Consider the following 14,140-nt stretch of genomic DNA (forward strand, 5'->3'; position numbering starts at 1 on the left):
GTTTCATTACAATTATGTCACGCCTGAGGTTTCTTGGTGGCACAGTGGCACACCGCCCTCACGGTGCAGCGGTCCAGGGTTCGATTCCCCCCTCCAATCCTCCCTGTGTGGAGTTTGCATGTTCTCCCCGTGCCTGCGTGGATTTTCCCCGAGTACTTCGGTTTCCTCTCGCATTCTAAAAACATGCATGGCGGGATAATGGAAGACTTAAATAGTGTGCGATTGTGAGCGCGAATGGTTGTCGTCTATGTGTAACCTGCGATTGGCTGGGAACCAGTTTAAGGTGTACACTCGGTTACCGTCGTATTTACAGTTTTAGTTTTTATTTTAATATACATATTAACGGCGTCAAAGTGCTTGACAAGGAATGTAGGCTCCACGGCGCATATGCGTAAATGCGAGTTACGCGGCAAGCTGTAGTAACGTAACCACGTCGTAAGCCCGAGGACTCACTCTATACCAGAAAGAACGTACAGTATTGAGTTTGGACGCTAATCGGGGCGGCATAAAATATAGAAACATGCGCGTGTGCGTGCACGTGAGCCGCGCAACAGCGCGAATCAAACAACCGCAGTTTTGCCTTCAAAAGACGAGTGTCAAGTTTGCAAACGGTAGTTGAGCGACACCGGATGTTCGCGCGAAGCGGCCATCACCGTAAAAGCGTACCGTTCTCTTCTCACTTCGTATGTTTTATTTTGACGCCTGTCATATCTGCTGTCTGTAATTGAGCGACTACCAGCACGGACCAAACTACAGGCGCGCTCTGCGCCGCCAAATGACAAGCAGCAGCACGGATATTCTTCTGTTGGCTCATCATTTATTGTAAACTATTTTTGTTCTTTTGGAGCGGGGAAAAAATAAAAATTTTTATTTTTTATGAAGAATGGGCTGTGCAATATCTGGCTTGGCTGAAACTGCAGACTTGGGAGAAAAGAGCACTCGCGATGCTGGGAGAAGGGGAGGAGGAGCGCATCCCAGCCAAAACCAGATTGACATGATCAACGAGTCGTGGAAAGTTATCAGGGACGACATAGCAAAAGTTGGCATCATAGTGTTTGTCAGGTAAGGCTGGTGACACTTTTGTTAAGGTATTGTTGCATGCGCGTAAAACTGCAGAATTCAGATCACATAGGATGAGTAAGCCTTCACCCATTCAGGGGCGCACCTCCTGCCATTTTCACATGGATGCAGCCTTCTCAGATCTTTTGATACCCTGTCATATTTCATTTATATTAACTGAATTCAAAGAACAAATCTAGCGTTGAATTGAATGCAAATTATAAAAGTATCTGTCTTTTCAGGGCTGCACACAAACTTTTTTTCAACTAGGAGCACAGTGGCCCCACACCTTAAATTTCAGGGGTGCAAGTAGGAAATGAAGAGACGCACACTTTATATGGACTTGCGTCGGAAATATTTACTCCCCTGTATGCTCTGTGTCACTGGTAAATGTGCTGAAGTGAGTTGTTAGCAACGGAAAATCTTCAATAGTTGACTCAAATTTGACATCTGAAATATATACACATTTGATTTGCTTTAGTACCCCAATGAAGTGTGCGATGGGTCAAATCTGCCCCTGAGTCCTTGATTTTGTCACCTGTGATTTAAAGTCTCTAGTGAAGTGAACCTTTGCTGCATTTTTCTGGAATATCTATTTGAAGAAAGCAAGCACGTGGAAACTTTTGATTCAAGATTCCTGGTTTGGTTTGTTTATTGAATATAAAACATATACAGTAATAATTTGACAGAAAATAAGGTAAATAAAATAGTAAAAAGAAAGAAATCATCATTCATCTTCATTCAACACAGTTATTATGTTCAAGGGAGTAGGAAGTAAAAAAACGTATCTAGTCCTACCCCGTTATGTGTTTATATCTAAGAAATCATTCTAACCCGGAACCTCAAAACTGTGAGGAAGAATTTCAAACCACTTGTCAGGTAAGAGGAATACTTGCTGTCCAAGAGACTTTAACGGTATGAATGGGACTAAATCAGAAATGTAAAAATTACCTGGCAACAGTTCAGTTCAACAACTTTATTTTTGACGCCAGCGTTAGTGCAGGCTTCGTGTATGGTGTACCTAATGTAGTGGCCAGTGGGTGTACCGTGTGTGTGTGTGTGTGTGTGTGTGTGTGTGTGCGCGTGTGTGTGTATTTGTGTCAGAGAAATCGTGAACACATTTTCCATCCTCGCTGAATGCTGAAAAAAGCCATTTGTGGATCTCTTTCTCTCTCTCTTTGCTCTCTTTTTTTCAATCTCTTTTTCTCTCTCTTTTCTTTTTTTCAATCTTTTTTCTTTTTATTCTGTTTTCTCTCTCTTGTTTTCTCTTTTTATACTATCGCTTTTTTTCTCTCTTTTTTTCTCTTTTTACAAATAAAAAAACCAGAGCCAGATCACAGTGGAATGTGCTTTTGGAAGGCTAAAGGGCAGATGGAAGATGCTTGTTCAAAGGCAATGGCTACCACCTGGCAAGAGTTAAATCTAATATTATATATATCTTTTTTATTTATTTGCCATTTATCTTGGTAAGGCGGTTGAAATTAGATTCTCATTTGGAATGCCATCCTGACAGCACAGTCTTTGAGGCAATGGTTTAGAATGAATGGGAAACGTTTACTAACACAAGGGGAAAAATGTCATATTAGCCCTCCACCCTTGAAGTTGATAAATTATTTCATCATACATTTTTTTTTTTAGAATTTGTCATGCCCAAGAGTCAAAACAGACGCTAAAATCATCAATGCATCAATGCATTACAGATTGACTCACAGAAGAGACAGCTGCCTGTAATTACACACATGGCCAGCAGGTGGTTTCTACGAGCGAGGACAGCACGTCGAGTAGCGTTAGCAATTAGTTTCCGGTGTAACCTTCCAGACCAGGAAATATTTTTGTGTGGGAACAAGGGGATTACACAAACCAGGGTACATTCCAGGAAGTTCCATATTTGGTTCCTGGGGCCTGAAAGCCCCTCATGATTAACAAGACGAAAGAAGAATACAAAGTGACGCATAATGTCCTTTTGTTTGCCAAACTAGAAGACTGTGGTCCAAGTGAGCAACAAAAGGCATATTGGTTGACAGGCGGAGGAGTGACGATGACAGGCTGCTCCTGTCACAGCGTCACCCATGTCTGATTGATGCTGTCGTCTTGGTAACAGGCTCTTTGAGACCCACCCCGAATGCAAGGACGTGTTCTTCCTGTTCCGAGATGTCAAGGACCTGGAGAGATTGCGGACCAGCCGCGAACTCAGAGCACACGGACTACGGTAAGTGACATGGTCAGTGTTGTGTATTAACCACTGTGATTATATGTGCAGTATGTTGTTAAGACTCAGAGACTTTCCCTACTTTGTACAGCCATCTACTGCGCATGCGTGAGAATGTGTGTGATCTGTTTGCAACTTCCGGTCGAGAATACACAATAGAAAACGAATCCGTCTGCCTCGTTGTTGAAGACACCACAAGTCAGTTCACCCTGAAGCTAAATTTCATACACCATACAGTCCCCAAATCCAATGAAGTTGCGACATTGTGTCAAATAAAACCAGACTAAAATGATTTGAAACCTTTCCATGCTGTATTCAATTGAATACACTACAAAGACCACATATTTTATGTTCAAATTGACGAACTTAAAAAAAATGCAATTGATTGATTATTGATTAATTTTAATAAATATTATGTGCAACATGTTCCAAAAAAGCTAGGACAAGGGCAACAAAAGACTGGGAAAGATGCTCAAGAGGCAGGGGGAAAAAAACTTTTTGGAACATTCCACAGACGATCAGGAAGCAGTTTCAAGAGCAACGATTCATTGGGATGAGTTGTAATTTTTGTCACGTTTATGAATGTGTAAAATAATGAAAAAGTACTTCCAAGCCCTATCTATTGAAGTACATTGTTTTCTTCTGATACAAGAGCGGGTGGTGACTTGGGAAAAGTAAAATGCCCTGTGACTGATCCCAGCTGCCTTCCGCCCGAAGTCAGCTAGGATAGGCTCCAGCAACTCCATGTGACCCTCTTCAGGATAAGCGGCGTTGAAAATGGATGGTTGGATGCAGGTTCCAGGGTAGCAACAGTTATCAACCACTGCAATGAGTACTGTACACTTTCCAACACAATATTTTGCATGCAAAACTAGTTTTTCATCATCGGATTCCAAAAAGAGCAACACTTCTGTGGAAATCACAATAACAGAGTGACTCTCGAATCGTGCCTTATTCTCAAGACGGCACTTTTCCGTGAATGAGACGAAACGTGAAGTCACGCTGCATGCGGCGCAGTCCAAGTTGTCAAATAATTATAACGTTCCACTCCAGCGGCTTGCTAGTTTGTCTGAGGCAGCCAATTATTGCCTGCTGAGATAAAGATGCTTAAGCTTGCGTGACAGACAGCGGCACACACACACACACACACTGGCTTGACTCGCGCAAGTGTGAACTCAATGAATGGATGCGCAATCAAAGTCACGTCGCCATTTGAGCAGCCCAAGCATGAAATGTCAGCAGGCTTCCACCATGGAGCTGCCGTTTCACTCTCAGATCCAAGTTGATCAGGCAAGACGACTCTTTTCTCCTCTTTTTCAGAGTCATGTCTTTTATTGAGAAAAGCGTGGCCAGGTTGGACCAACTGGAGCGACTGGAGGCTCTGGCAGAGGAGCTGGGAAAAAGCCATTACCACTACAACGCCCCTCCGCAATATTACAGCGTAAGACCTCACTTCTTCCCATTGGAGGGGTGGTCTCGATGCCACATGGCAGGATTCGATGCTGCTGATGGAGTTTCAACAGTTTTTTTTTCCAGTCCCTTTGGTGCATTTCTTAGATCAGAATTGAAATTTGCTAAATAATCTGTGCGTTTCTCAAAACTTTTTCGTACAGCTCTCAAAAGTAAATACTTGCGGCGCTGAAATAACTCAGTGCCATCCGAATGACACGCAACCGGTTCAGGGTGTCCCTCACCTACTGCCCGAAGATGGCTGGGAGAGACTCCAGCACACCCGCGACCCTTGTGAGGTTAAAGTGGATCAGGAAATGTATGGATGGATCAATCAATCTTGGCTCGAACCAGTTTTGGTCCGACCAACAAATCAGAGGACGCAAAAATCAATAATTGATTGCAATTTTGTGAAGCAAATATTTCAATTGTAGCTCAGTGTTAGGGCCCTGCTGGCCCTGAACGTTCACCATCGTTTCACATTGTCTTGGCAGTATGTCGGAGCAGAATTCATCAGAGCTGTGCAGCCCATCTTGAAGGAAAGATGGACCGCTGAGCTTGAGGAGGCTTGGAAGGTGATCACAATTTATAAGATTACAACTACTGTAGGCATCCCCGCCCCCGCGCAATGAAAATGTTTCATGTCACCGCAAAAACGGAAAGGTTCGTCATAATATCAAACATGTTTTCTTTTTGTCATAAGGCCCAGACTGATCGAAAATAACTGAGATTCACCGCCTGACATCAAAGGGTCGTGATGACGTGAGCGCTCGGTGACTCTGAAACGTCCTTCTGACTTTCACATTTTAGTCTGAAACTCTGAAAAGTCTAAAGCACTTTTTAAAAATTTTATCACTATTCTCTCTTTTTTCTTTTTATTCTCTATCTTTTTTCTCTTCTTATTCTATCGCTTTTTTCTCTTTTTATTCTATCGCTTTTTTCTCTCTTTTCTCTTTTTATTCTATCGCTGATTTTTCTCTTTTTTTATTTTATTGCTTTTTTTCTCTTTTTATTTTCTCAGTTTTTTCTTTTGTCTCACTTTTTTCTCTCTCTCTTTTCTCTTTTTTCTCTTTTTTATCACCTTTTCCTCTTTTTATTATATTGTTTTTTCTCTTTCTCTCGCTGTTTCTGTCGCCTTTTCTCTTTTTTCACTTTTTTCATCTTTTTTCTCTTTTTATTCTCTTGCTTTTTTCTCTCTCTTTTTTCTCTTTTTATTCTTTCACTTTTTTTCTCTTTCTATTCTCGCTTTTGAAATCTTTTTCTTTTTATTATATTGCTTTTTTTCTCTCTTTTTTCACTTTAAAATAAAAAGAGAAAAAAAACAGAGAAAAAAAGCGACAGAATAAAAACTGAAAAAAGAGAGAAAAAAATAGACAGAAAAAAGTGTTTGAATATAGCCGTTTTTAGCCGAAAAAGAGACCATGTAAAGTAAGGCGTTTAGCCAAAAAAAAAATAGCCAACAAAAACGACCATGCATATAGCAAGGCGTTTTTAGCCCAAAAAAACGACCATGTATAGTAAGGCATTTTTGCCGAAAAAATAACCATGTATAGTACGGCGTTTTTAGCCGAAAAAAAAAATGACCATGTATAGTGAGGCGTTGAGCCGAAAAAAACGACCATGTACAGTAAGGCATTTTTTGCCCCAAAAAAACAAGCATGTATATTAAGACGTTATCCCAAAAAATAACCATGTATAGTACGGCGTTTTTAGCCGGAAAAAAAAATGACCATGTATAGTGAGGCGTTGAGCCGAAAAAAACGACCATGTAGAGTAAGGCATTTTTTGCCCCAAAAAAACAAGCATGTATATTAAGACGTTATCCCAAAAAATAACCATGTATAGTAAGGCGTTTTTAGCCCCCAAAAACGACCATGTATAGTAAGGCGTTTTTGCCGAAAAAATAACCATGTATAGTAAGGCGTTTTTAACAACAACAAAAAACGACCATGTATAGTAAGGCGTTTTTAGCCCAAAAAAAGACCATGAACGAAAAGTGGGTCTGAAAACCCACCAAACACCAACCAATGCAGCCAAACTGGACAATCTGTAAAAAAATGATTTAAAAAATATATGTATAAATATTGTAGTCATTAAAATGATTTAGCTACAAATACACTGCGCCTGCTTATTTTGCCTCATGGAAAAAAAATTATTAGATAAACATTTGTTTAGGCACAAGTTAAATAGCGAAGTAATATTCATCTCAATATTCAACACCCATATTGCATGTTTTATCGCAGCCCCAACGACTACTTTCCTCTCATTCATGGCTTTTTCACAATTTTGTGAAAAATTGTTTTACAAATAGCACAAAAAAACAAAAATTGTTTTGTTTTAGAATAGCTTAGAAAAAAACTGGTTAATTTTGAATAAAGGACACAAAAGATGCAGGGATAGTCAAATAGCAAAAGTTCAAATTACAGAAAAGATTTTATTTGGATGGAAGCCGCTTTCAGGCCATGAATACTATAACAATAAATCGGGCAGTAACCGTCGTCTCGTGCCATATGACGACAAATTCTGAAACCGGTTCCAAGTAGCTCACAGGGTGACTTTATTTGGACTCACCACAGTGTGCTCGATTCCAGACTATGTTCCAGTACGTGACCCGCCTAATGAAGAAAGGCTACGAAGACGAGGACCGAGAGAACCAGGCGGCAGCCTCCCCCAAGGAAAGAGGACACAAGAGGAACACAGCACCATGAACGGCTCACCAAGTCTTGGTGTACATGTTCCCCTTTTGATAGCAGAATGAATCCAAACACAACAGTGACCTTTTTTTTTTTTTTAAACAGCACTTTATTCGTCAACTTAAATGCCGCTGCAGGACTGCCACGGCCCCGCTCGCTTGGGATTCTCTGTCCACAAACGCGCCTTTCAGTACATCTGAAACTTGTACATGATCCTGTGCAATTAAAACGCGCAGGCTGAAATCAAATTCATATTTTCAATTAAAGTGAAGATTTTGTCAGAAAATGATGTTTGACAAAGAAAGAGGGCCATTGTGGCAGCTGAAGGAGGCCCTAACCATTCGACTTATTTCATTGCAAAAATAACTAATAACTAAAACTAATAACCTGGGATTTTAGCAAAACATTTCCATGCACCCCTTGCGGCAAATTCATACTTTTTAAAACATCCACCCCCCCACCCCCCCACAAAAAAAAGGCAAACAGAGAGTGACTGCTTTGATGCTCCTAATTTGAACATAAATAAAGAGTGTAGCCACTTGACAAAAAAAAACCACATCCAACGGTGTTGCTCTTCTCCAAAGTTCGATTCGTGCATTCCAAGAAATCCTCCCAGATGGCACGAAAACAGTCATCGACGACACAAAATAAAAGTGGTCACTGGGTGGACGAGCACGCATTGTGAGGGGAGACTGACTGTGGCGGGACCCGCTTCCATCGTGTCAGATTCGAACGGGATCAGTTCCTGCGCCTTTGAGCTTGCGGCTCACTGGGTGGCTTTGGTTTTCTTGCTTTTGCTCTTCTTGTCTTTCTTTTTCAGTCCGTCGATGTGCGCCCGCAGGAGGTTGGAGTACGCCTGCAAGTGGTTGCTCCCATTAGTGTGCATCACGTCGTTTAACATCAAGGGCTTCCTTTAATCGTGGCAGGTAGCATTTAATTTGCCTAAGGCCGTTAATTGCCTACATACATCGATTTAATGCAAAATAAATATAAAAAGGCACAAGGAATGAAACTTCAGTGCAGTGCTACACCCACTGCTATGACATTACGCCATCTCGCCGTCACCATTAAAGCCGCGATTAAAGATAAAATAAATCAAATTGCCAGAACGTACCATCTGAAACTTGATTACTTCTTTGGTGCTCACCTGCAAGACAAAAATGGAGATAACATAATTAAGCAGGAGGACCAAACGCCAATAAGGTATTCAAATTCAACAAAAGGCTCACCACTGTGCTTATTTTCTTCTTGCCATCCGAAGCTCTGAGAAGACATTTATTGTCTGCGGGCTCAAAGGACTCCGAGTGGCCTTTCCTGGGCACTGGCTTGGTCCTCCCGTCATCTGGAGGACAAAATACAGAGGGCCAATGACCACAAAGTGCTTTGCAGGGCTGCATGGAGACAGCACGTTTGTTCAGATTCAGTGACCTGTTGTCCCATTGGAAAAAAATGCACAGAGAACCACCGTCTTCCAAATATAAATTAACTGTTAATCCATCAAGCATTTCTAGGAGTCCATCCATTTTTCCCCTTGTCACGCTGGCATGACACAAGCAGCAGGCCTACTTACATTTTTTCAAAGTGATGACAACACTACCGGAGGATCTGCACTTCTGGAACAAACGTGTGAGTTCTGTGAGGAACTACAAGAAACAACAAATCAGCTATTAATGATTAACTACTCAGGCATTGGCTCACAACACGCATACATACACAAATGTAAACTCTGACGTCAAAGAAGTTTGTCTCCACGTGTAAAAATCATTAGACGGGAACAATCAGGAACCGACCAACAATTAGTTAATTTCCTACCGTCTGGAAATGTCGAAATGGTAGAGTTTTCCCAAGTTTAAACTTGCTGGTTGATTTAAAAAAACTTGAATAATGAATATTATTGCTTACTAATCTTTGGCTTGCAGTATCGTTAATAATGTACCGGCGAAACGAACGGATTACACAAACATTTCCCGTTTTTCATAACTTCTCTGCAACATTTCCCGAAAGTAGTTTTTTTCGGGCATCGCCGTGACTTTAAGATGATGTTTTTCAATTAAAAACAAAAAAAAATTGAAAAACAAACCGCATTTCACTTCATGTCACTGCTCACTTTTCTAGTCTACCGACTGACGCTTGCCGAATTAGACTTGTGTTAATTGTGTCGGCTGTACGCGTTTACCGAATGCAAATAACACATACATAACAACCCAAAAAATCGGCGCTGCTTACCGAGTCGTTTTCAAGTAGCACCATATTTGCGACTCTGACGAGACGTAGCGTTAGCTCAGTGGCCGAAAGCTAACAGCTCGATAGATGCACACGTACGACTAGTGCGACTTTCTTCCTCCCCTCCAAGCATCTACTTCCGCCAACATCACATTCGTTTACCACAGCGCCAACTCGTGGCCCGGAGCATAATTGCTTTGTAGTCACAATGAAATAATGAAGCATTGTTTCGGTGTAATTTTCTACATAAAGCAAGAAAATAGTAAAATCAATACATTTGGATATCAAATAATTAGCCGGATACACACACACACACAACCAGTCCACTGAAAGCAATTCTATATGACAACCATTTTCTGAAAATGTTTATTCCAGGCATTGACACTTTCACTGAAAATACCAACAAAAAAAAGTTTATTCGTACGTTCATATAAGAAAAACGTAAAACAAAAAGATAAAACTAACACACCAAATTTATCTTCAAGCAATTTAAGTAGACTGCTGATATTAAGATGCAGTTAAACCTATCAATGTTTAAGGAGCCTTTATCCTTTCTCATTTTCATGGTGACAGTGCACAGTCTGCGCGGTGACCGGGCTCAGCGAAGTTCACCGCAAACTCAGAGTACCAGTCCCTGTTGAACACCGCCTGGAGCTGGGCTTGCACGGCCTCTGTCTTCCGTATAGAGTGAGGTGCGTGCTGGGAAATCACGAGACCCACTCCAGCTGTGGTCACGAAATAGTCACCATCCCAGTTGGACGTGCCTGCGTAACATTGATCCCATTAATAATTGATCACACTCTTGCAAAATAAGTCTCGAAGGCAAGGGGCAGTTATTCACCGATGTAGGCCGCTTTGTCAGTCACCATGTATTTGTTGTGGTTGACTCGACTAAAGGGAATGTTGGTCTGGTTTCCAACAGGCAGAATGTAAAACTTCTAAACAGCAGACAACAAATAATGAAATTGTTTATCTCAACCCAGGGTTGGTTTAGAAAAATCAATCAATCTTTCTGGATTACAAAAATAAAATTAATAGACAAACAAAAAATCTGTATGCATTAATTCCTTACTATTTGAATGCTGATGTGATCCTTGACACTGTCTAAGGAGTTGAGTGACTGAAGGAAGGGGAGCATTCCTGGAAAGGAGTAAGGCCAGCAGCTGATCAGCATTCGGATCCTAACTCGCCTCTCGAAAGCCGCTGCCCTGATGGCATTGTCAATGACGGGCCAGTACCTGGAAGAACAACGCAGTGTGGAAATAAAGCAATAGGTTGATGTATGGGTGGATCTCAATAAATGATATATCTCGTTTTTCTATACAGTAGACCGGAATAGACAAGGGATTCGCTCAAAAACACATGCAAGGGGAAAATACTATTCAGAATGGCACATTCTAATTACTATCTATATTAAAAAATGGTTGATGTAATGGTCCAATTTCTTGAGATGTACAGTAGTTTTCAATAGAATCAAAATAATAAAAACTAAAATCATGAAACATTTCACTCAGATGAAGCAGGGTTATAATAGCTTTGGATTTTTCATTGTGATTTGTTTTCATTTTGTTTTGACTTTTGCATGTTAAGTTTTGGACGTTTTAATTTTTTATCACAAAAGTTTTGTTTCATTTGTAATAGTTTTAGTTTTAATTTTATCCATCCATCCATTTTCCGAACCACTTATCCTCACTTAGTTTTTTTTAAAAATATGGAATATTTGTGGACTGGGAGATTGTACAAACAAAAAGGTCGCTTGGTATTGTGTGTTAAAAAAAAATCTACAATTCTAAAACGACTGTTTGACCTTCTTTCGTCAGCATAGCTGAAGAGTAATACAAAAATAAAAATACATTTAAAATAAACCCAGAAAGCTCATGTATGAACTTAAATGACAAAGACAAAAAAAAATAGCTATACTTTGAATTAGTTGTATGAATATTACCTGTCACTTAATGTAATATTTTTTAAAAGAACCCTCAATCCCTCAATTTTATTTTATTTCAAAAAGTTCATTCAATTTTTGGTTGTTTCATTAGTTTTGCTAAACTATAATAATTGGGTCCCACTGTATAGCTCACATTTATATTTATTTATATTGGCTGTTGGTCACCTTTTTGGGCGATGAAAGCGTATGCTGGGGGTATAGTCCATGACAGCTACGTCAACGAAGTGTTGAGCTTCCGAGATGATGGAAACAATGGCCTCGAGGTCCTGGGTCCGTGATTCAGGGCAGAACGATGGTGGAGAACTCTTGACGCAAAAGAACAAAAGCCCCCAATATTTTTTTTTACATGAAGCTGCATTGAGGTCTTTATCGTGGAACAAAAAAAAAAAAACGGGGACTGAGAAACTGACTGCAATGTAGAGTCTGCTGGTGATGTTATCCTTTTTCACCAAGAGGGGGTGCTCTTTATTGATGTCAGTGTTAAAGCTGGAAGGCCAGGACACCGGCAAGGAGCTGTTGGACTCTCCCATCACCCAATAAGACAGGAAGATCTTATAGAGGTCTCTTGCAAGACTGGAGCAGTTGTAGATGACCATGCCCAGTTCCTTTACCTACGCAGCCACACGTGTGTTTAAACAGCTCGCACTTTCGCTGTGTTTCATAAAGCGGGTTTACCTGTGTCAGAGCCCTCCAGTCCATGTTGGCGCTACCGATAAATACATGCCGTCTGTCCACTATCCAAAACTTGCTGTGCATCACGCCACCTGTCAGGCGTCCAAAATTCACCTCGCGGACGTGAACTCCTGCAGAGGATGAACGTAAGGTACGCTGGTGAGAAACTAGGTACGGTATGTGCTCAAAGCCATCGTGGGCCACCTTTCTCGGCTAGGATCTTTAAGTCAGTGGAGTTTGAGTTGATGGAAGGAAGGCTGGTCACCACTCGGACTGACACGTTCCTAGAGGGCAGCGATTGAAGTTGCTCGAGGATTTCCCGTCCCTGTCGTTGTCAGATTCACGCGTCAGTATGACAGCTACACAAAGATCGTACCCCATGAGAGGTTATACCTACTGGTCTATCAGAGGAAGAGGTGATGTTGGTGTCGTTCCCGGTTAATGTCCAGTAAAAAGAAACCACTTGCAGCTCTTCTGTTGCTATGGAGAGAAGCTGCTTCCAAACTTTCTCCAAAGGGATCCCAAATGTTCCGTTGGCTTTGTATTGCACATGTTGAGGAATGCTCTCCACGACAACCATACTGAAAACATTCAATGCATGCACAGACACGGTTTTAAAATTATTGGATTGCAAAGTGGTCAGAATTTTTTTAATCAATATTTTGTTCCTATTTCTTTCCACTTTTACCCCCCACCCCAACATTCATTTCAATTGGCGTCATTTAGCGGTGTTTCTGATCAGGGTTTGACGCTTCTCGTCTGTAATGTGTCGTATATTATGGAGAGGGAGAGGCCGCGTGCACGAGAATGTGTACGGACTGGTTTCTAATAAGCCTCAGGCTGCAATATAACAGCTGTGGATGACCGTTTTTTTTTTTTGCGATAGGCAACGAAAGGTATCGATCGTGACATGCAAAACGGCCGATGGCGATCGGTGCCCGCAGCACCACTTGCATCAATTATACCTGTATGAAGATTTTTGACAGTCGTGTCAAACTCATTTTAGTCGCATTGGCCATCTTCCATCAGAGGGCCGTTATGACAGTGAAACCACAAAATTATTACTTGTACACAGCAAATTAATAGATTATTAATTTTCAATTATCAGTCAACAATACATTACAGTGGAAGAAATAAAGATGCCGCCCTACTAGAAAATCCAACCCGAGAAAACTAAAATAAACATTGTAATACTCGATGACCTTGGAAAATCTTTTCTACGATTACATTTGTTATTTCATTTTCAATAATATGATTGAGCCAAGGAGGGTTGTGATTACATTTCTCCGCTGAGTGGCAGGGATTTTGCCTAAACTGTAATTCAACATTAACAATCTCATTACAGTCATAGTATTTATAGGTACAATAAAACCGTTTCAGTAACAACTTGACAAGGCAACATTTATTTGGCTTGTTACCTGCACTGGTCCACAGAGACATCGTGATCTTGGGATGCCTGGGGTCTTTCCAGCACAGCAACAGCAAGCAGGACCGCCAGGATGATCATTGTGGCCAAAACCCCAATTGAAGCCATGTAACAGGTTGGCTCCTAAAACAAGTTCAATCATACAAAATCAGTATATCGTCAAAGAATTGAGGACAGCATACCTTTTTGTTTTGTTTGTTATGAAGTAAACGGTTCGTGGAGATTCTCATCCTTCCATACGTAGTTGACCTAAAGTCCAGAAAGTAAGCAGAATGTTGACTGCGATTTTCTTTTTTTTAAGTACAATAAAAATGGTACTCACATGAAGCTAATGCATAACGTGCCCCACTTGAAAGAATTCTGCACTTCCTCCTCTTCAGCTTCACTGTACACAGCTCACTTCCCCTTTTTGCTCCATTTCACTTCACTGTTCAGACCGAGTTTGGAATAAAAACCACTAC

The 14,140-nt window shown here is 40.9% G+C and overlaps 3 protein-coding genes across 4 annotated transcripts; 1 reads left to right on the forward strand and 2 right to left on the reverse strand.

The window, feature by feature from the left end:
- The first annotated feature begins 48 nt into the window (after positions 1 to 48).
- xgb (x globin) lies at positions 49 to 7,963 on the forward strand. Of its 2 annotated transcripts, XM_052085928.1 has the most exons (5): positions 203 to 1,062; positions 3,161 to 3,268; positions 4,589 to 4,709; positions 5,212 to 5,292; positions 7,309 to 7,963. In XM_052085928.1, exons 1-5 carry the CDS (start codon positions 884 to 886, stop codon positions 7,423 to 7,425), a joined length of 606 nt encoding a protein of 201 aa, XP_051941888.1. In that variant the 5' UTR covers positions 203 to 883; the 3' UTR covers positions 7,426 to 7,963. The 2 variants fall into 2 exon arrangements, with proteins under 2 accessions (XP_051941889.1, XP_051941888.1); XM_052085929.1 differs by lacking the exon at positions 5,212 to 5,292 and having other exon boundaries at positions 49 to 1,062.
- On the reverse strand, positions 7,496 to 9,799 carry srp14 (signal recognition particle 14). Its single transcript, XM_052085933.1, is given in 5 exon segments — positions 7,496 to 8,266; positions 8,525 to 8,557; positions 8,640 to 8,752; positions 8,981 to 9,053; positions 9,637 to 9,799. Coding segments are annotated over 5 exon segments (468 nt in total). The 5' UTR covers positions 9,661 to 9,799; the 3' UTR covers positions 7,496 to 8,041.
- A 185-nt stretch (positions 9,800 to 9,984) lies between these two features.
- LOC127614602 (5'-3' exonuclease PLD4) lies at positions 9,985 to 14,124 on the reverse strand. The gene is made up of 11 exons (XM_052085920.1): positions 14,002 to 14,124; positions 13,862 to 13,928; positions 13,672 to 13,802; positions 12,651 to 12,834; positions 12,458 to 12,578; positions 12,257 to 12,384; positions 11,992 to 12,192; positions 11,747 to 11,886; positions 10,706 to 10,871; positions 10,475 to 10,571; positions 9,985 to 10,397 (listed from the first exon to the last, which is right to left on the reverse strand). Coding segments are annotated over exons 1-11 (1,440 nt in total). The 5' UTR covers positions 14,004 to 14,124; the 3' UTR covers positions 9,985 to 10,194.
- Positions 14,125 to 14,140: the final 16 nt, after the last annotated feature.

The sequence above is a fragment of the Hippocampus zosterae genome, chromosome 14, assembly GCF_025434085.1.
Source record: "Hippocampus zosterae strain Florida chromosome 14, ASM2543408v3, whole genome shotgun sequence".
NCBI classification, from domain to species: Eukaryota; Metazoa; Chordata; class Actinopteri; order Syngnathiformes; family Syngnathidae; genus Hippocampus; species Hippocampus zosterae.